Source organism: Myodes glareolus, chromosome 2 (assembly GCF_982192425.1).
Source record: "Myodes glareolus chromosome 2, mMyoGla1.1, whole genome shotgun sequence".
Taxonomy (NCBI): Eukaryota; Metazoa; Chordata; class Mammalia; order Rodentia; family Cricetidae; genus Myodes; species Myodes glareolus.
In genome coordinates, this window is record NC_142027.1 from 13,252,764 (window position 1) to 13,274,008 (window position 21,245).

A 21,245-nucleotide genomic window follows, 5' to 3' on the forward strand; every position below is an offset into this window, starting at 1 on the left:
TATGTTGCTTTGAATATTAATTCTGATAATCTATAAGCAGAAGCGGTCTCTCCACCTTCAAGTACTTCTTCAATTTTCTCCTCCATTATTTTAATTTTCAGTGTAGAACCGTTTTCCTCTCCTTGGAGAAGTTTACTCCGAAGTCTTTGGTTTTGCTTTGTGAGTGTCTGAAGTTACTGTGAGTGGAATTACTATGGTCTTTCTCCTCTGCAAGTTGAATGTACATGTATAGGGAAGCTGCTGGCTTTTTGTATGTTAATTTTGTGTGCTGCTACTTTGCTGAAAGCTTTGTTCAGATCTAAAAGTTTTCTGGTAAGGCCTTTAACATTTCCAAGCACGGGATCCTGTCATCTAAAATAGAAACGGCCTGGTTGTGTCTTCCTACCTTATCCATTTTATTATTTCCCTCTACCTAAGTGCCCATGCACTAAGATAAAGAGTTGAGTGTACTCTTGTCCAGTGCCTGCTTTAGACAAAATGCTCCCAATTTTCCCCCATTTAGCATAACGTTGGCTGAGAGTTTGTCGTGTGTAGGCTTGATAATGCTGGAGCGCATTCCTTCTATGTTACAAGCAGTTTCAACACTGTTTCTATTCCTGAGGCTCCATCTTCCATTGCAGATAATTTCTCTTTGTAAGTCAGATTGATATAGCTTAGAGTTTGTGGACATTATCTCCTCTTAGCTGTCAGCTGTAAAGTCTAGCGCACCGTGGTTTCTTTCTTCCCCGATAAATCATCCCTGAGATGGGACGGGTCAAAGTTTTCAGAAAGAGCAGGACCTGGGGCTGAAAGGACTGGTAGTAAAGGAGACAGGTCCTGAGTATGTGACCAAGAGACACAGTGGGAAGCTGAGTCCTGCTTTAACAGGACTACCTACCACTGTGTGGGGTTTGAGGCCTATTGGGAGACAGGCCGCTTGTTTGTCCCAGCCACCCTGCTAGCTTAGCCCCAAAATAACCACACAGAAACTGTATTAATTAAATCACTGCTTGGTCCATTAGCTCTAACTTCTTATTGCCTAAGTCTTACATCTAAATTTAACCCATTTCTATTAATCTGTGTATCGCCACATGGCAGTGGCTTACCAGGGAAAATTCCTAGCGATTGTCTCTGGTGGATCCATGGTGTCTCTCTGACTCTTTCTTCCTCCTTCCAGAATTTAGTTCTGTCTTCTCTGCCTACCTAAGTTCTGCCCTATCAGGCCAAGGCAGTTTCTTTATTCATTAACCAATACACAGAGGGGACTCCCACATCAGAGGCCCGTGAGAGCTTATATTCTTAGACATAACAGAGGCAGGGACTGTTCTGGACAGGGTATGCACACATGTGCACAATCACACACACACAGACTTGGCACTTGTGATTCCAGTCTCAGTTCTGAGTGTTAGGATCTCAGCGAAGAGTAGCAGGAAGAATCGTATCTGCTGAAGGCTAATCATGGACACGGCATGGGAGCGGGGCATCAGGGAAAGGGGAGATGAACCTGTAGGCGAATTTTCCAAGGAAGTACAACTCTAGTGCTGGAGACATTGAAAGCAGGGGTCAGAACCAGCCCAGGACTCAGCATCAGTTAACTGGGTCTGTGGAAGCTGCATGGATGAGCAGAACTCACATGGCCCCCAGAGGAGCAGGAGCTTCCAAAGACAATTCTTTTCCCCTTGTTAAGAATCACAACCTTCCCAGCATGAGACAGTTCTGCCTACGGTCACCAGGCCTTTGAACAGTGCAAAGGACTCGGAGTCTCCCCCAGGAGAGCTGGCTACCTACTAACAACTCTTAATGTGAGGGAACTTGGTGTGTGTGGGGGTGGAGTAGTGCCTTAGTTCTCGATGCCCCAGAAAATGGGCCATTGAGTGTCCGAGGCACGAGAAGACTGCAGGACGGATGCTTTGGGGAAAGATGCACATGCATAAAGAATGTCACTCGGTGGATGGGGATTAGCTGGAGGACTCACTGCAGGTCATAGCAATGGTACCTTAGGCATGATGCTTCCTGAAGTGCTGTAACAGGAGAGGCTGAGCCCACAGTCTGTACTGGGACAGGTCAACAAATACCCAGCCCTTTCCTGTGTGTAAGCCCAAATGCTCCTGGCTCGGGACAGTGTCGGGTTTCCGTCCTGGACTTCTCTAATCCAGTCAGGCTTCTCTGCTTGGGAAGGGAAGGAAGTTCTCAGATTCAAAGTGAGTAGGTAGGCTGTTCAGAGCAGAGTCTCAGAGAGCCGGGTTGCCCTCACAAGAATTGTTTGTTCTGTCCACAGTGAAGTGGACATGAAAGAACAACAATGATCGTCACCGGGGAAGAAATCCATACATTTAGAGTTATGGGATGGGGCTCTTCTCCAGAGACTACCACAGTTTATACAAACCACAGCTCTCACTTCGAGGAGATGTGAGAGATTGCTCTGATAGGAACAGAAATAACCTCAAGTTAAAGGACAGGGGCAGAGGGAGACATGGTTAAGAGCACATGCTATTCTTCCAGAGAACCTGGGTTACTGTTCCAGCACCCATGTCAGGTGGCTCACAATTGCCTGTAACTCCATCTCCACAGCGATCTGACACCTCTGCACTGGCACTCACATGTATGTGCACATGTATGAACACACACACATTTTAAAAAGTGAAATTAAAAATGTTTAAAAAGAAAAAATTAAGCAATAGGTGTATCTCGGCTAATATAGTCTTTGCCTAGCATTGAGGCCATGATGTTGAGTTTCAGTCCTGCACAGGCCAGGCTTGGCGGTGCACATCTGGAGTCCCAGCTCTTGTAAGGTAGAGCTAAGAAGATCAGGTCATTCTCAGCTCTACTTGGGCATCATGAGACTCTAACCTTTTCTTTTTTCTAACGGGTTGTCTGGAGAGGTGCTGATGCTGAGACCATGGACCACTATTTTAGAAGCAGTGTCATAGAGAAGAACAAGCCTGAATTTGGTTTGTAGAAAAACATGGATCAAGAAAAAACAAAGAAGAAAAACATCAGCAGCATCATAGCAAGAATCTGTGGAGATGAAAAGTTTCAACCAAGCCAGGTGATGGTGGCACACGCCTTTAGTCCCAGACTCGGGAGGCAAAGGTAGGTGATCTCTGAGTGGTCAAGGCCGGCCTGGTCTACAAGAGCTAGTTCTTGGACAGTTAAGCATTGTGACACAGAGAAACCCTGTCCTGAAAAACCAAAAGAAAGAGAGAAAGAAAGAAAGAAAGAAAGAAAGAAAGAAAGAAAGAAAGAAAGAAAGAAAGAGAGAGAAAAAGAAAACTCTCAACACAGATCCAAAGCACTAGGAAGGTTGGAGGGTTAGAGAATGGATGGTTCTTTTGTTGCACCACAGTAGACACTGAATTCATAGAAATAAGATGAATGTTCTTAAGAAACAGAGACTATACTATATACCTTGATTTTGTCACAGGTACCTGTGACCTCTGGGTGAGAGCCAGTCACGAAGAAGGAAATCAAGGGATCACCGTAAGCAAGAGGAAGAATCTCCAAGGCCTAAGTGATAAAGAAAGAACAACATAGAAAGTCCACATTGCCTAATAAACACCAGGACAATGACAGGCATTGGCCCTGCCACCAGCTGGGTTCTCCTTACATCTCTCATTAGTCAGACAGAAGACAGATTCCTAGGTCATCCAGGAAGGACTGGACGGGAAACAAGTGATCAGGTCTGTTCACTGGACCCCTTTCCAGTCCATCATGAGTGTTCTCAGAGGCCCTGCAAATCCCGTCCAGCTCAGCCACAGTCTTGAGCCTTTTCTTGTGGAACCTGATGCCAGACTGCAGGAAAGGAAGCAGCAGTGATGAGTGGGGAGGGATCACAAGGAGTGCTGTCAGTTTGAGATTTTGCTACAAAAGTCTTATTCTACACCAAGCTCCACACTTTCCCTCATGCCTTTATCAAACTAATATGCTTGGCAGGAGTCTGGTTTCTTCAGTTACAGGGGAACTTTGTACAAGCTGAGAGGTATACACTCATGTACACAGCTTAAATCACAGCTCAGCGACTAAAACATTCCAGGGGTTTTCTGCTGAGTAATAAGGAAAGCTAAGGTGAGATAGCCGATAGCCACAGGGTGGGTGAGTCAGTGACCTAGTGATGTCATCACAGAACCAGGTTCAGTGAGAAAACCTATCGAGAGAGGGAGAGAGAGAGAGAGAGAGAGAGAGAGAGAGAGAGAGAGAGAGAAGAAAGGAAAGAAGGAAGGAAGGAAGGAAGGAAGGAAGGAAGGAAGGAAGGAAGGAAGGAAGGAAGGAAGGACGGAAGGAAGGAAGGGAATATGAAGAAGCAATTGAGAAAGGTACCCAGTGTCAACCTCTGGCCTCCTTCCATACATGCACACTAGATAAATAGGCAAATAAATAAGCATCTATCTTCATAGGTTTCTTTTAGTCATCTTTTCAGATGACTCCATTAGACATCTTGTGTGGAGAGAGAGGGGGGGGCACACCAACAGAAGGGGAAGGGGGGAGAAAGAGAACCTTTGAAGTGAAAAGTAAGTGAAGCTCTATTTATATATTTTTAAAATCTACAGCAAGAAAGAAACTATAGTTAGTAGACTAACACAGATAGTTTGTAAATATATATTAAAATAAGTACTTAAAAGTTTAGCAAATACCAGGCTGTTTTCAGTACTGTAGCTCTGTAGTACAGTTTGAAGTCAGGGATTGTGATGCCTCCAGAAGTTCTTTTATTGCCCAGGATTGTTTTGGCTATCCAGGGTTTTTTACTTTTCCATATGAAGTTGAGTACCGTTCTTTCAAGGTCTTTGAAGAATTTTGCTGCTATTTTGATAGGGCATTGTGTTGAATCTGTAGATTGCTTTTGGTAAGATTGCCATTTTTACTACGCTAATTCATGTTCCTATCCAAGATCATGGGAGATCTTTCCACTTTCTGGTGTCTTCTTCAATTTCTTTCTTCAAAGATTTAAAGTTCTTGTCATACAAGTCTTCCACTTGTTTGGTTAGAGTTACTCCAAGATATTTCATGCTATTTGTGAATATTGTGAAGGGTGATGATTCTCTAATTTCTTCCCCAGCCCTTTTATCATCTGTATACAGGAGGGCTACTGATTTTTTTGAGTTAATCTTGTATCCTGATACATTACTGAAAGTGTTTATGAGTTGTAGAAGTTCCTTGGTATAATTTTGGGGTCGCTTATGTAAACTATCATATCATCTGAAAACAGTGAGAGTTTGACTTCTTTTCCGATTTGTATCCCCTTGATCTCCTTTTGGTGTCTTATTGCTCTAGCTAGGACCTCAAGAACTATATTGAATAGATATGGAGAGCGTGGACAACCTTGTCTTGTTCCTGATTTCAGTGGAATTGCTGTGAGTTTCTCTCCATTTAGTTTGATGTTGGCTGTTGGCTTCCTGTATATTGTCTTTATTATGTTTATGTATGTTCCTCATATCCCTGTTCTCTCCAAGACCTTTATCATGAAGGGAGGACCAATGGAACGGAATAAAAGACCTGGATATCAACACACACACATCTTAAAACACCTGATTTTTGACAAAGAAGCAAAAAATATCAAATGGAAAAAAGAAAGCATATTTACCAAGTAGTGCTTGTATCAACATGTAGAAGAATGAAAATAGACCCATATCTATCACCATGCACAAAACTCAAGTCCAAATGGATCAAAGACCTCAACATAAAGCCAGCCACACTAAACCTTGTAGAAGAGAAAGTGGGAAATACACTTGAATGCATTGGCACTTGAGACCACTTCCTAAATATAACCCCAGTAGCACAGACACTGACAGAAACAATTAATAAATGGGACCTCCTGAAAAACTGAAAAGCTTCTGTAAAACAAAGGACATGGTCAACAAGACAAAACAACAGCCTACAGAATGGGAAAAGATCTTCACTAACCCCACATCAGACAGAGGTCTGTTCTCCAAAATATACAAAGAACTCAAGAATTGGTCACCAAAAGAACATATAATCCATTTTTTTTAAAAAAAAAAGATTTAAAGATTTAAAGATTTGTAGAGAGACCAGCCTACAAATCACAATCCCAGAGAACCTAGGCAACAATGAGGACCCTAAGAGAGACTTACATAGATCTAATCTACATGGGAAGTAGAAAAAGACAAGATCTCCTGAGTAAATTGAGAGCATGGGGACCATGAGAGAGGGTTGAAGGAGAAGGGAGAGGCAGAAAGGGGAGCAGAGAAAAATGTATAGCTCAATAAAATCATTTTAAAAAAGAAAAGGATCAAGCTGAGCAAGCCATGAGAAGAACCCCTCCATGGCCTCTGCATCAGCTTCTGCCTTATCTGAGTTCCTGTTCTGACTCCCTTAGATAATGAAGTGGAAGTACAAGGCAAATAAACCCTTTCCTCCCCAACTTGCTTGTGGACACAGTGCTTTATCACAGCAATAAAAACCCTAATTGAGATACCCAATATCTTATTCCAAATCAACTGTTAAGCAGCAGAAACTCTCCCAAGCACCCCAAAATATGGTCCCAAATGAATGTGCATCGCCTCCTCCTTTCATAGCATACAAATGACAGTTTGTATGACTTTTTCATAGATCCCAAGCCAGGGGAATCCAACTGAACTGCTCCCAGCTTCCTGACACACAGAAAATGAGAGACACTTGCAGTTTAGACCTCAGGTCATCTGTAATGCAGTAAACGTGAAAGGAACACATTCTTGCAGGTGATGTGCCAACTGTATCTCTAAGCTTGCAGCACCCTACTACTTCACCCAGGCTACACTACCTCCCTTTACAGAGGAGGAAACAGACTCAGATTATTTTGGTGATGTGAGACGCACCCCTTGACCAGCAAGCGGGAACGACCACGAAATCGAGAATCCTCCCCAAATCACAACTTTATTGGAGCACTCGGTTGAATGGGGAATGGGGGACGAGAGAGAGTGAAAGGCCCAGAGGCAGCTGCTTTTAAAGGGTGGAGGGTCTCGGAAACTGTACTGATTGGTGAATACCATTCTGCTGGTGCCCAGGGGTTCGGGATAGGCTAGGGAACCAAGGCTCAGTTGCGCATGTGCAGGCAAGGGCACTCAACCCCACGTGGCTATGCCAAATATGGACTTGTTTACCTCCAAGCAGTAGGATCACCTGCGCCATCTCGTAATGGCGATTTCTCCAGGTGGCTCCTTACACGGTGAGATCCCCTAAATCCAGAGCAGCTTGGAACCTGGAGCCAGACTGTCTCCAAAGCAACTCTTTTCCTTTCTCGGCAGACTGCCCTCTCCACCCAGGCCAATGACTCCAGTCTCTCAGTTTCCACTTACATGACTTCAATAGTAAGGAACGCTGAAGAGGGAGGCAGAAGACTTAGAGATCACATAATTTAACTGAAAAGCAGCTGAGTCCAAAAGCTGTGAAGCTTGCGCAGCCTGCAGGAGGTGTGCCAGCTCCCTGTGCATGCAGTGCTGCCCTATAGAGGATGCAGGAGGGAGAACTGCTCTATAGGGCAAGAAAACAACCTGCTGCCCTAGCACTCAGAGGCTGAGGCGGGAGGATCCTCGGCTCAAAGCCAGACTGGGTTGCGCTGTGAGACTCGGTCTCAAGAATACCACTGCTATGACTACTACCACTACTACTACTACTACTACTACCACTAATAGTAATAATAATAATAATAATAATAATAATAATAATAATAGGGCAGCCTGGTGGAAGAGGGGATTACCATGCTCAGAAGCAACTGATGTTCATTGACATCTTCCCAACTACAATGAACATAATCAAAGGAATCAAACTCACTTTGTAACAACTTAGCATGCAACTCTGAGGACAGAGGGTTGAAAAACATGGAACCACAGAGAAGGAGGTAACACCATGTCAGAAGGAACAGAATAATCAACAGTGTGGTCACTATCCCTATGTCTACCTGCTCTGACGGAGCTTAGCTTATTCCAACTGGTTGTTCTCCTAGGCTTTCTGTATGAGCTGCAGCAACTTTTCTGAACTCCTTCACTGTGCCTTCAAATCTTCTAACAGTTTTAAATGTCAGTTCACACTCAAAATGAGAAAACCAGTTCACTGGACCTTGGAAAACAGGTCCAAGTTGCTGTACGGGGGAACTCTGCACAGAAGCAATGTCAAAATTCTACTTGCTACTTTGGCATCCTTTAATCTTTAAAGGATGCTTAAGGTCATGAGGACGGTGTCCAAATCACAGCTGAGGGTCCCATGAATGCACAGGTAAGGCAGATGCAGGAGTCTCTGTTTTCGAAACAAAGGAACCAACAACAGATGTCCTTTGCCAGGCAGCTTGAGTTATCGCTTTCTAAACTAGGCTCTCAGAGTTATCCTGCTTTTCCTTAACAGCTCTGCCACTTTGTGGTGGGTGAATACAGATATGCGATTTGCTTCCTCTGGAATGTAATTTCTGTCTTTGGGGAAAAGGCAGGAATGATAAAGCCTTTCTTGTGTATTGTAAAGGGTGAAGATGACTTATTTTTAAAAGATATTGTAAATTATATACAGTGAAAATACAACAAATTTTTGATTGTCTTATGTCCACCCTGTGTGCACAGCATGAGAGTTGGGCCCTTTGTAATCGTTTCTTACCACTGAGCCATCTTTCTGCACCCAACTCTCATCTCTCACACAGTGGCCCACAACCATCCATAATTTCGGTTCCAGGAGATCCAGTGCCCTGTTCTGACCTCTGCAGACACCAGGCACACACAGGGTGAACGAACATACATACATTATGCAAGCAGGAAAAAAAAGTATACAAATAAAATAAAATGAATCTTTTAAATATCATCTTTAAAAGAAACTCTACATCTTTCACTTCAGAGAAAGGGGAACTCGCTGACGCTATCAGAACCACGAACAGTGAAGGCAGACTCCAGTTCCATGCACTGCATGGCAAGTGTGGATGCCAAAGGATAGTCTCAGGTCGCATTCCCAGGACCTGCCCACATTGGTTTGGTTTGGTTTGCTTTTGGATAGGACCCTCACAAGGACCTGGAGTTCACCAACTTGACTAGCCAACAAACCTGGGGATCCTTCGTCTACACCTCTCCAGGACTGTGATTGCAAGCTGGGTCACCATGTGCGGCCGTGTCACCGCGTGCAGCTTCTTCCTTTAGTTTGGGGATCACACTTGAGCCATCATACCTCCGTGGGAAATACCTTACCAGCTCAGCTCTCTCCCTAGCCACAAGCCTGAGCAGTGCAGGTCTGAGTAATACGCAATCCGATGTTTTCTTTACGGGTTCCTTACATTAGGGCTGGAGTAATCACTCGGTGACAAGGGACGTTTGTTGCACAGCATGGGGGACTGAGTTCAGATCCCCAAACTGTGCAAAAGAGAGCCAGGCATGTGTAATGGAAAAATTAAAAATGCTGCAGGATCCCTTGTGGCAGCAGGCAGCAGGCAGCAGAAATGCTGTAGGTCCCCAAGCGGTGGTAACTGGCCATGTGGCGCAGGCAGCGGCCCTGAGAGCAGCCAGTCCCGGGCAGAGACTGCTGCCATCCCCAAGCCATTCCCAAGCCATCCCCAAGCCATGGCTGGTCCCAGGCAGGAAGACATGTGGTGGGCAGGCAAGAGACAGAGACATGAATAGGCACGCCATGCAGAGTGAGGTTGGATATTTATTCAGGGGGTTATGGAAGGGGTAGGGAGAAGGGGAGAAGAACACAGTGGGGGGACAGAAGGGGCGAAGGGGGAAAATGGGGAGAGGCAGAAACTGCCTCTTCCAGAGGAAGATGGAAAAGAGAAAGAGACTAAGGCTGCAAGCAGGAAGACCCGCCTGCCTCAGCAGATGGGGGAGGAAGTGGGAGTGGCTTGTCTCTTAAAGAGACAGAACAACCATTACAGCATTACCATACAAGTCTGTAACCACAGCACTATAGGGGCAGAGATGAAGGGATTACTGGGCTTGCTGGCCACTAGCTTATCTCCAGGTTAGTGAGAAGACCCTGTCTTGAGGAAATGCAGGCTATAGCAGGTCTAGATGCTCTGTATGATCTTCTGGCCACTATATTTACATGCATAGGTGTATGCACCTGCATCTACACACATGCACAAACACCACACAAACAAATGACACACATACTCTCAAAAAAATAAAAATAAAATGGATTCCCTAAATATGCAGACACAACAATTCACCAAGTCAACAGTTTGCTTTGATAAATGCTTCCATGATCTTGTACATTGTAACAGTTCAGTGCATTACATCTGAGCTAAAATCTGGGGAAAAGAAGAAAAAGGGCTTTCCTACTTCTCTGAGTTCCAGTATTATGGCATTAATGGCTAACCCCCTTCGACCATTGTAAACAAGCATAAATTACAGTTTTGCAGGTTTTAATTAAGTTGGAATACCACTCCTCTGCCTAATTTATGAGAAATCAATTACTGTAACCACATATCACCTTATTTGACCATAATGCTTACAGAAGAAATGATTGATTTCAAAAGAACTCAGAAAGAAGGCGATGACCTAAACAGACTCATAATAAATCTGCCTCCTGGACCGAGGACAGTGTTGCTGTCACACTCAGGGGCTGAGCAGCATTTCAAGGGCAGTCACAGTAACAATTGTGATGAAAATAAATTTTATTCTTGTGCCATCTCTTTATGTTTTGTTCATAGTAACGACCTGTACATTACAAAGGCTTTCTTTCTTCCTTTCCTTCCCAAGCATCCTTCTGTTCCCTGGAGTGTAGACACCCTATCAGCACTCAAAACCAAACCTATCATTAAGAGGAAGTCAGAGAATGTCTAAGGCCAGGTGGTCGGGAGGCATTTCTAGGAAGTATCAGACAGGTGGAGTGTTGCGAGTTCAAGGCCAGCCTGGGCTAGATATGAGACTCCACCTCAAACAAACAAATATAAGTTCAATATGTAGACTGAAGAGATGCTCAGTGGTTAAGAGCATATACAGTTCTTGAAGAGGACCTGAGTTCTATTCCTGGAGCCCACAGCTGGCAGCTGACGCCTAAAGAGCCAAAGTCCCTCAATTTTGTCCTCCATCTCCATCCTGTGTCTTGTGTAAGCTATTTCCCATGAAACATTCCAGTCCTCAGAAATGGCTAGGGGCAAAAGTAACAGGGTAGCCATCTGGAAGTACAGATAACTGCAGAATGTCCCCACCATTAGGTCAGCCGCTAAGAAAGTTTGACAAACAACAGGAGAGGTTCAAAACTAAAATTTCTGAAAAGTCCCTAGGCATCAACCAATCAGGATTGAACCTGTCACCCACACCCTGCTAATGTAACTTTTTTGGCTTTTGCCTTTAAATAGTACCCTCTAGAAGGGTGGAGCTCCTCCTCTTGTCGCTGCTGTGCCAGTTGCTTTGATGAGGCCCCTGCCTGCTTGTATTGTGCACATAATAAACCTTGCTTTTGCATTTTGGGGAGCTGGTCTCCCTGGTGGTCTTTTGGGGTCCCCACGGACTGGGCACAACACCCACCTCTAACTACAGCTCCAGAGGATCCAGTGCCCTCTCCTGGCCTCTGCAGGCACCTGCACTCATGTGCACACACACACACCCTCATACAGATATGCATAATTAAAAATAACAAAAAGTAAACCTAAAAATGTTAAAATGCAGTGTGTGAATATAGTGTGACTACTCCCTTCAAATTCCTGCCATATACTTTGTGGACTCAGTCCTCTCCTGACTTTGCGTGGGTTCAGGGACCAAACTCAAGTTGCCAGGCTTCTTCAGGAACCGCTCACTCACGTCACCCCTCGCCCCTACTGCATGCTGGGAGTGTATTGCTATCTGTCCATCCAGCACCAGTTTGCAACTTTTTCTCCTAGTAATGGAAATTCTTTCCTCCATGGTATATATAGTGAGCGTCCTTGTGATTCCGTGAGTCAGGCGATCCTCGATGCTCCTCTCCCAACTACACATCAGGCTAGGACTGCACAGAGTGCTCATCAATACCCAGCCAGAACTCTTGGGGATGTTACTAAGATTCATTCTGGAAGGAAGGAGTCCTCACTTTTGTGCAGTGCTGAGACTGGGCTGTTGCATATGTGAGACAGCTGAGATGATCACCAGTTGTCTCCCAACCACGTGAAGAAGCAGTCTTCAAAGAGAGACAGAGCAGCCTTCTTCCAGCGGAAGCAGAGGAGAGGAGAAGAGGTCATTTCACTTCTCTGTGCCCAAGGCCAGCTCCACCCATGTTCTGTTTACTTGGGCAACAACCTTCCCTTCTATACTTAAGCTCCTGAGTTGTTTTCTGCTGCTCTGCTCCGGACCCACAGAGGGTTGTACTCCTTCACCCCCTGTGCTCAGACACACTCTCTGGTCACTGTGCTTTCAGTCAGTGGATCTCCAGTCACGCCTGGACCACTGCCTGCAGAGCCCAACTGAAACACTGCCTTGTTAAAAGGCTCCCCCACTTCCAGGGCTGGAAAGAGAGCTCAGCAGTTAAAAGCACTTGCTGCTCTCACAGCAGATTCAGCTTTGACTCTCAGTACCTACATGGTAGATAGCTCACAGCCATCCATAACTCCAGTACCAGGGGATCCAATGCCCTGTTCTGACCTCTATGGCACCAAGCACTCATGTGGTGCGCATGCACACATGCAGGCAAAACACACCTAAAATAAGTAAATCTAATTATAAAAATAAAGAAGGTCCCCCTCAGATATTTAAAGAAAGATCATTCGCCTTCTATAGCACCTTGGCACCCAGGCCTTTTACTATTTCAAATTCTCATATCTCTAACGTGACCAAAGATCATTATATATGTGCATTAAAATACTACAGTGAAGTCTGGGATTTTGCATAATTAATACATGCTAACAGACAACACATGAAAAATCAAAAGCCTTACCCTACTTATCATGATTACCTCTCCGACATTTGTCTTGGTCAGCTGACTCCAAGCTTCATGAGAGCAGGAAATCAAATCATATCTGCCATGTTCCCCAGCGCCAAGAAGAGAGCTTGCCCCAGAATCAACACGGAACGAATCAACAAATGAATGAATGGTGTTTTCTCCTCTACTTTCTCAGTTGAAACTGATAACAAACCGATGCTTTTGTCAATACATTTTTGAAGCACAGTAGATATTTTCAATTATACTTCTTAACGGAATCAATTTTACAGATAGCAGGCTCTCAACACCCCCCATAACTCCCAATCCAGCTCACTTCTCTCTATAAACATCTGCTTCCAAAAGTATTTTCTGTGAAAAAAAAAACCTGTGGGGTCAGGGTTAAGCATCACAGTTGCAAAATCTGTATATTTATTTCTCTTAGGAACAGTAGAATCACATTGTTTTGTTTGTTTTATAGTAATTATTGTGTAATTTAAAAAACACAGCAAAGAGAAGTCATGCCATTCAACAAGGTTCACATGGGAAGGAGGTTTATTGAAAGAGAAGCGGGGAGCAGAGACTGGTACCTGGAGACAAGAGGGGTGGCAGAGAAAGAGAGAGGAGAGAGAGAGAAAGAGGCAAGAAGTGGGGGGGTTCAGGTTCGAGACAGGGTTTCTCTCTGTAGCCCTTGCTGTCCTGGAACTTGCTCCACGCTGGCCTCCAACTCACAGAAATTCAGCAACCTCTGCCTCCCCAGTGCTAGGATTAAAGCTCGCACCACCAACACCCTCCTAGGGACTGACTTTTAAGCAGAAAGAGCTCCTAAAAACGGCTCCTGCCTTTTTGTAGACCCTTGGACTGGGAAGACAGGAGCAGGACCCCACAGTGGCCCACAACCATTTGTAACTTTAGTTCCAGCTGATCCAATACTCTCTTCTGGTCTCTTTTGGGACCAGGCACACATGTGGTGCACAGACAAACATGCAGATAAAATACCCATGCACATAAAATAAAGATACATCTAAAAAAAAAAATCAAGAAAGAAAAAGAAAAGTAACTTAACATTCAAGTATTAGTATAAGGAAACCTGAGAATCGGGATACTTGATGCGCTCAACCGTCGCAGCTGGAACTCAGATAAGGCATTTGTTTTCCTAGATAAAGACAACTTGTTAAATGACTAATGGGCACAGGGCCTCTAGTCTCACTGCTACCCTTCTCTCCTGGAACTTGCTTTAGAGAGTAGACTGGCCTTGAATTCACAGATAACACTTGCCTCTGTTACTGTTTAACCCTAGTGCTGGGATTAAAGGCACTTGCTGAAGCTACCATACTCCGCAGGGTCTCTAGACTTAACAAATCTATTAGCCAAGAAAAAACAGCTTCTTAAACAGATTGATCAACAGAATCCATTGTATAATTCAAGATCAAATTCAGATGATGAACCCAGGATAGCCAAAACAATCTTATACAATAAAGGAACTTCTGGAGGCATTACCATCCCTGACTTCAAACTCTATTACAGAGCAACACTATTGAAAACAGCTTGGTATTGGCATAACAACAGAGAAGTCGACATATGGAATCGAATAGAAGACCCGGGTATTAACCCACAAACATATGAACACCTGATATTTGACAAGGGAGCTAAAGGCATACAATGGAAGAAGGAAAGCATCTTTAACAAATGGTGCTGGCATAACTGGATGTCAACCTGTAGAAGAATGAAAATAGATCCATACCTATCACCATGCACAAAACTCAAGTCCAAATGGATTAAAGACCTCAACATTAATCTGACCACTTTGAAACTGATAGAAGAGAAAGTGGGAAGTAGTCTACAAGATATAGGCACAGGAGACCAGTTCCTAAGCAGAACCCCAGGAGCTCAGACAATAAGAGAAGCAATGAATAAATGGGACCTCCTGAAACTGAGAAGCTTCTGTAAAGCAAAGGACACTGTCAGTAAGACCAAAAGGCTACCTTCCGACTGGGAGAAGATCTTCACAAATCCCTCATCAGACAAAGGTCTGATCTCCAAAATATACAAAGAACTCAAGAAACTAGACACTAAAACTCTAACTAACCCAATTAAAAAATGGGGTACTGAACTGAACAGAGAATTCACAACAGATGAACTCCGAATGGCCAAACGGCACTTAAGGTCATGCTCAACCTCCTTTGTGATCAGGGAAATGCAAATCAAAACCACTTTGAGATACCATCTTACACCTGTCAGAATAGCTAAAGTCAAAAACACCAATGATAGCCTATGCTGGAGAGGATGTGGGGTGAGGGAAACACTCATCCATTGTTGGTGGGAATGCAAACTTGTGCAGCCACTGTGGAAATCAGTGTGGCGGTTTCTCAGGAAACTGGGAGTCAACCTCCCTCAGGACCCAGCAATTCCACTCTTGGGAATATACCCTAGAGATTCCCTAACATACTACAAAAGCATTTGTTCTACTATGTTCATAGCAGCACTATTTGTAATAGCCAGAACCTGGAAACAGCATAGGTGCCCCTCAATAGAAGAATGGTTAAAAAAGGTGTGGAACATATACACATTAGAGTTTTACTCAGCGGTAAAAACAATGACATCTTGAATTTTGCATGCAAATGGATGGAAATAGAAAACGCTTTACTGAGTGAGGTAAGCCAGACCCAAAAAGAGGAACACGGTATGTATTCACTCATAAGTGGATTCTAACCATAATTAAAGATCTTTGAGCCTATTATTCGTGATCCTAGAGAAGCTAAATAAGAAGATGAACCTGATGAAGATTATTTAGCTATCCACCAGGAGGTAGGAAACAGACAAGAGTCCCAGGTAACCTCGGGTGCATGGGGGCGGGGGTGGGAGGGTTGTTGGAAGGGGAGAGGGTTAGAGAGAAGGGAGTAGAGGAGGAATGGGGAAAGCTCAGTGGCCTGGGAGGGGGAGAGTGAGGAAGGATGAATATGGGATCAGGGAAGAATATATTTCAACTAAGGGAGTCATTTTAGGGTTTACAGGAGACTTGATTATATATGGGATCCCAGGTCCAAGGAGAGATCCCCAGATTGTTCTCTGGACAGAGGAGAGGGTGCCTGAACCGGCCGTGGCCCATAACCATACTGATGTATATTTTGCTTATCACCATAGATCCTTCATCTGGCGAAGGACGGCGATACAGACGGAGACCCACATTGGAGCACCAGACTGAGCCCCACAAGGTCCAAATGAGGAGCAGAAGGAGGAAGAACATGAAAAAGAAAATCAGGACTGCGAGGGATGCTATCACCCACTGATACAAGGGAACGGATCTAATGAGAGTTTACCAAGGCCAGTTGGACTGGGACTGAACGAGGACGTGATCTAACCAGATTCTTGGAATTTGGCCGGATTCTCTGAATGTGGCTGGCCCGAAGTCTTTCTGAAAAGCCATTGACTATGATACTGGGACTTGTTTCCTCTGCATATACTGGATTTTGGGGATCCAGTCTGTTTGGACACTCACCTGCCTGGACCTAGAGGGAGGGGGGAGGAACTTGAACTTCCCACAGGGCAGGAAACCCTGACTGCCCTAAGGGACGAAGAGGGAGGAGGAGAGGGAGTGGGGGGAGTGGGAGGGTGTTAGGAAGAGGGGCGGAAATGGAAACTTTTATAATTTAATAAAATTTACTCTCAAAAAAAAAAAGAAAAAAAATAAACAAACAAAAAAAAATTCAGATGATGGTCTGAGTGTTTTAGTGTTTTGTTGTTATTTTGTTGTTGTTTCGTGACAGGGTTTCCCTTGTCTGTCCTGGAATTCAGGCTGTAGACCAGGCTGGCTGCTAACTCAGAGATCTGCCTGCCTCTTCCCCTGGTGTGCTAGGATTAAAAGTCTGTGCCGCTACCATTGGCAGATGATCTTGAATTATACTGTGAGATAACATTTCAAGAGAAATCTTTGAAAGTCACTGTGATCCTTCAAAATATCAGAATATTTGTACCCAAATCAAAGAAATAAAAAGCATGAGAATTAAATTATTTAGGAACAACCTTTCCACTTCAAAGTGCACCCTCTGGTGGGAAAATGCTAGTGGACTCTTGCATTAGTTGACCCACGGAGAAGGAATGACAACTCAGAAGATTCCCGTAGGTTTGAATCTCTCCTACCGCTCTCATCCGGGTCTCCGCGGTCTTGAGTTCTTACGGAACAGTGCACAAAAAGCCTGCAGAGCCGTGACTTTCGGAAAGCGTGACTTTCGGAAAGCGGCTGGAACACCGTCCTGAGGTGAGCTGGGGATTTCCACCGGCACAGTAATAGACACTGGCGTGCGGGTGAGCGCCCAATCCGCAGCAGCCAACTCACTGACCTTTGGATGGTCCTCCAACATGGCCAAACTTGTTGCAGAACATAAAACTAAAACACTAAATAAAGACCAAGGCCAAGTCAAAGTCGCGAGGAAACCGGTGACCTCACACAAACCTTCTCAGGTCAGGTCTTTTTTGCTCTGGGGAGAATCCGAAACCTCTTGCTTCCTCTTTGGACAGGGTCACTAAATGGTCTTTATAAACTAGGGTTTAAATCCGGAAACATTTCTAATAAAGGGAAAGGGCACCAAGGTTGAGTCCACAGCATGAGCTCCGATTCCTGGGTGTTCGTGGGAGAAAGCACTCAGCATCCCTCAGAAAAGTGGGTTTTTCCCTTAAAAACAGAAAGGGATTAGCGGCCCCTTGCTTTGCTTGTCAGTTACAATAACCACCCCTTCCTTGGAAGATACTGTTAGTGAAGCTACAGACCTTAGATTTGGACATGTCCATATCCAGCTTGAGAGCTCAGCTCAGCAATCTTCTAACTGGATCTAACTCTAAGCCTCCCCCACTTGTCTCCCCACCTTTAAAACAGAGGGGATAGATAATAAAAACACCTAAAAGGGTATTGTAAAGGACAAATGGAATTTTATGTGTGAACAGTTAATTAGACACACACTCCCGCACACAGGAAATACCCAACAGATGGCAGGTTGTACGTGCTTGCAAATGAATACTCAGGAGGATAAAGGGGGCGCCTCAGGTTGTGAAAGAGGGGATCTGAGGCACTGAAAAACCAACACACTAAGAGATGCCGCTTCCTTCCCAGGAAGAAGATTACAGATGTTGGTGACAGGCTCAGAAGAAACTCGGGTGATTTCTTGTTTCCTACTCTATCCAAACTGGTGGATAATTCGACATGAGTGGATCCTGGACGCTAGTGTGGTTGGGGTGATGCAACCGAAGGAAGACAGAGAGATGCACCGTCCAGTACAGTAGGTGCTTTTCCCATGTGGCTACTGGACAACGGAATATGATCATTTTAATTTGGGATGTGCTGTAAATGTAACTATCCACCAAAAATAATATTCACTCATATTTTTATATTGCCTATGTGTGGAAATGATAAAACACCTAAAATTAAAATATATATAATTAATATCACCTGTTTCTATTTGTTGTTTAATGTGACTATGAAGACATTTTAAATCGTATCTGCAGCTGCATTGTATTTCCATTGGATAATACCCATACAGAACAAGGGACAATTATAAGCGTATTTCAGCATGAAAATACACACAGAGAAAGACAGAGTAAGATAAAGGTTGACCATGGTTGCCCACACCATCAATCCCAGCTTTTAGGAGGCAAAGAGAAGCAGATCTCTGTGAACTCAGGGCCAGACTGGACTACATAGCAAGTTGCAGGCCAGCCAGGGCTACACGGTGGAGAGACCCTGTCTCAAGAATAAAAATAAATTAAATGAAAGGAACAAGATGGAAGAGGAAGTCGCAGGGTGCAAAGAGCTGGAAGAGAATCAGTCAATGAATGAGATCACAGTTTTGTTTGTTGGGGATTGCACACCTGAGCGCTGTGTTTACATCATTTCCAGCCCGCTCTCCCATCTTTTGACTCCCGTTCTTTCTACTTCTGCTCAAATTCATAACTACTTTAAACTGAATAACTCATTAAAGGTTAGTAGCCAACAGAAGACTGGTTCTCCCTTCCTTAGTAGCCAGAGTCGCCTGTGACTCTTTCTTTTAAGGGTGGAACTTTTCAAGATTTCCCTCGACCACTCCGATATCATTGCTGTTGTCTTGTTTAGGTGACCGTATTGCTAAGATTTCATGTGTGCAGCTGCCCTACACTATTTTATAATAGGTAGGCATCCTTATCCTCTGGCTGTTGCAGCCCACCTCTTCTGCAGTGTTCCCTGAGCCTTAGGTGTTGGGATTGTATTGTGATGGGTTGTATTATACTCTCTTGTGCTGTGCTGAGCTGAATTGTACTGCGTTGTAGATGTATCAACGGGTTGGACACCATCTAGTCAGTTGTTTCTGTCCTGATTTTTCTGTTACTGAAAAATCTAATAAGAGAGTGCCTTCACTGACATACCTTTTACATATTCCACTTTCCAACATTTAGTAAAGAAAAGAACAAAGAAGTTGAACCCCCTCTGCTGAGTCACTAGAGATTTTTTAAAATCTTTACAAACTTCGTCTTCTTTTGTTTAAGCATGAGGTGTAAACATAAGGAAAGTGCGCCCTCTGCAGGCCACTTAGTATACTTTAGAGCAAAATCAGCACAATTGTATGAACGTGATGTAAACAACACAGTTGGATTACTATATCTATCTACATAGATACACTGTCTTTATCACTGACTTAATAACGATGTAAATAAAGGCAAGGGAACAGTTTGGTGGGCCGTGTCAGTTCTTTCCGTCTTTCCTCCTCCTTTCCTTCTTGCTCCCCTCCCTTTCCTTTCCACAGGAAGACACTTGTTTCTCTGTGTAGACCTGGCTGTCCTGGAACTCACTCTGCAGACCAGGCTGGCCTGGGAGACCCACTTGCCACCGTCGCCCAAGTGCGGGGATGAGAGGTGTGTGCCGCCACCACCTGACTTGTTTGTCTTTCCTTAAACTCGTGTTTAAACTTCTAAATCCCCAATCTTCGACAGTTAAATTGCATCCTACTTGAGCTTCACTTCTGCTGGTGAAAACAATCACGACTTCTGCCTTGGTGGTGGATGGTAAGTGGGGGTTATCAGATCACAAGTGAAATGTGTTCGCAGCTCCGTTCTCTCCTGAGTGTACAGGCATTTCCCAAGTTCAACACTTGAGAAACACGGCTGTGTTGCTCTCTGATACACAGTCCTTCAATCAAGCCTTGACGGGGCTGGGGATGAGTCGCAGTTGGTGGAGTGCTTGCTTGGATGCATGAAGCCGTGGGTGAAGTCCTCAGCAGCACGTTAAAGCCAGGTGTATGTGTGTTTAATGCCAGTGCTTGGGAGGTAGGAGAACCAGAGGCTCAAGGTCATCCTCAGATACACAGAGATTTTGAGAACAGCCTGACCCTCATAAGACTTTATCCCAAAAATTAAAACTTTAAAAGAATGGGGATGTCTTGCCTCGAATGGACAAAGTAAGTTGTGGGATCTATCCTCAGCACCATATAAGCCACATCTGTGATGCCAGCCCTTGAAGGGTGGAAGCAAGAGGATTATAATACAAATTCAATCCTAGCTCCTGGGAGGCAGAGGCAGGCAGATCTCTGTGAGTTCAAGGCCAGCCTGGTGTACAAAACAAGTTCCAGGACAGTCGGGACTACATAGAGAAACCCTGTCTTGAAAAACAAAAAAGAAGAAGGAGGAAGAGGATCAGGAGCAGGTGTTGATGTTCAAGGTCATCCTTACCTGCCCACTGAGTCTGCAGCCTGAGCTGCTTAAGAACTTGTCTGAACAACAAAAAAAAACAAACAGACAAACAAACAAAACCTGCTACCTTGGCAGGGAGTGGTGGGACACACGCCTGCAATGTAAATATTTGGGAGTCCAAAGAAAAGAAGCATCTTCAATTTGAGGTCAACGTTGGTTATCCTGTGAGACTTCACACACACATACACACACACACACACACACAGACACCTAAGTTTATTTTATCTGTAGTCTTTACATATTGCAGGGGTGGTGTCTTCTGCTCTCTTGGTGAGTGTTGAGGAAAATAGTATTCATAATTAAGCCTGCCAGCATCTTGCTCGAGTTATTTAGGTCAAATGATCTAACACAGAAACTTATTAACCTGCCTGAACTTCAGCTTCGTCACCCGGACCTTGGCTCCAGGACACTGGTGAACGCCCGCATCTGTGGATGTCCAGACTTCAGATTTGCTGTTTTCTTAAATATTTGTCATATCTCGATCACTATTCTAAAAAAAAAAAAAAGAACTAGAGAGAGAAACAGAAAGAGACAAGGGGAGGGGAGAGGAAGGGAAGGCAGAGAGAATTGTTGGACGACATTGTTGGCTGGTAGAGGTCACAGTCTGTCATAGCCTCTCAGCTCCTCTAAGCTCAACAATATGAAAGTCCCTCCCTCCCCGCAGATCTTCCTGCTCTCTGCCCGGCCTCATCTGGGTGATGTCTCTAACCTCAGGATGCCCAATGCATCTCAAGGGAGACCCTTGACACAGTTCCCTGCAC

At 44.4% G+C, this 21,245-nt stretch overlaps 1 protein-coding gene across 2 annotated transcripts in view; it reads right to left on the reverse strand.

Moving 5' to 3' along the window:
- Map3k7cl (MAP3K7 C-terminal like) overlaps positions 1 to 17,038 on the reverse strand; it is an 80,786-nt gene extending 63,748 nt beyond the window's left edge. Inside the window, exon 1 of one of the 2 annotated variants that reach the window (XM_085685728.2) lies at positions 16,912 to 17,038. In XM_085685728.2, the coding sequence (XP_085541854.2) occupies positions 16,912 to 16,920 (9 nt within the window). In that variant the 5' untranslated portion in view covers positions 16,921 to 17,038. The remainder of the gene's footprint in view (positions 1 to 16,911) is intronic. The other variant, XM_085685727.2, reaches the window with a different exon arrangement.
- Between the last annotated feature and the right edge of the window lie 4,207 nt (positions 17,039 to 21,245).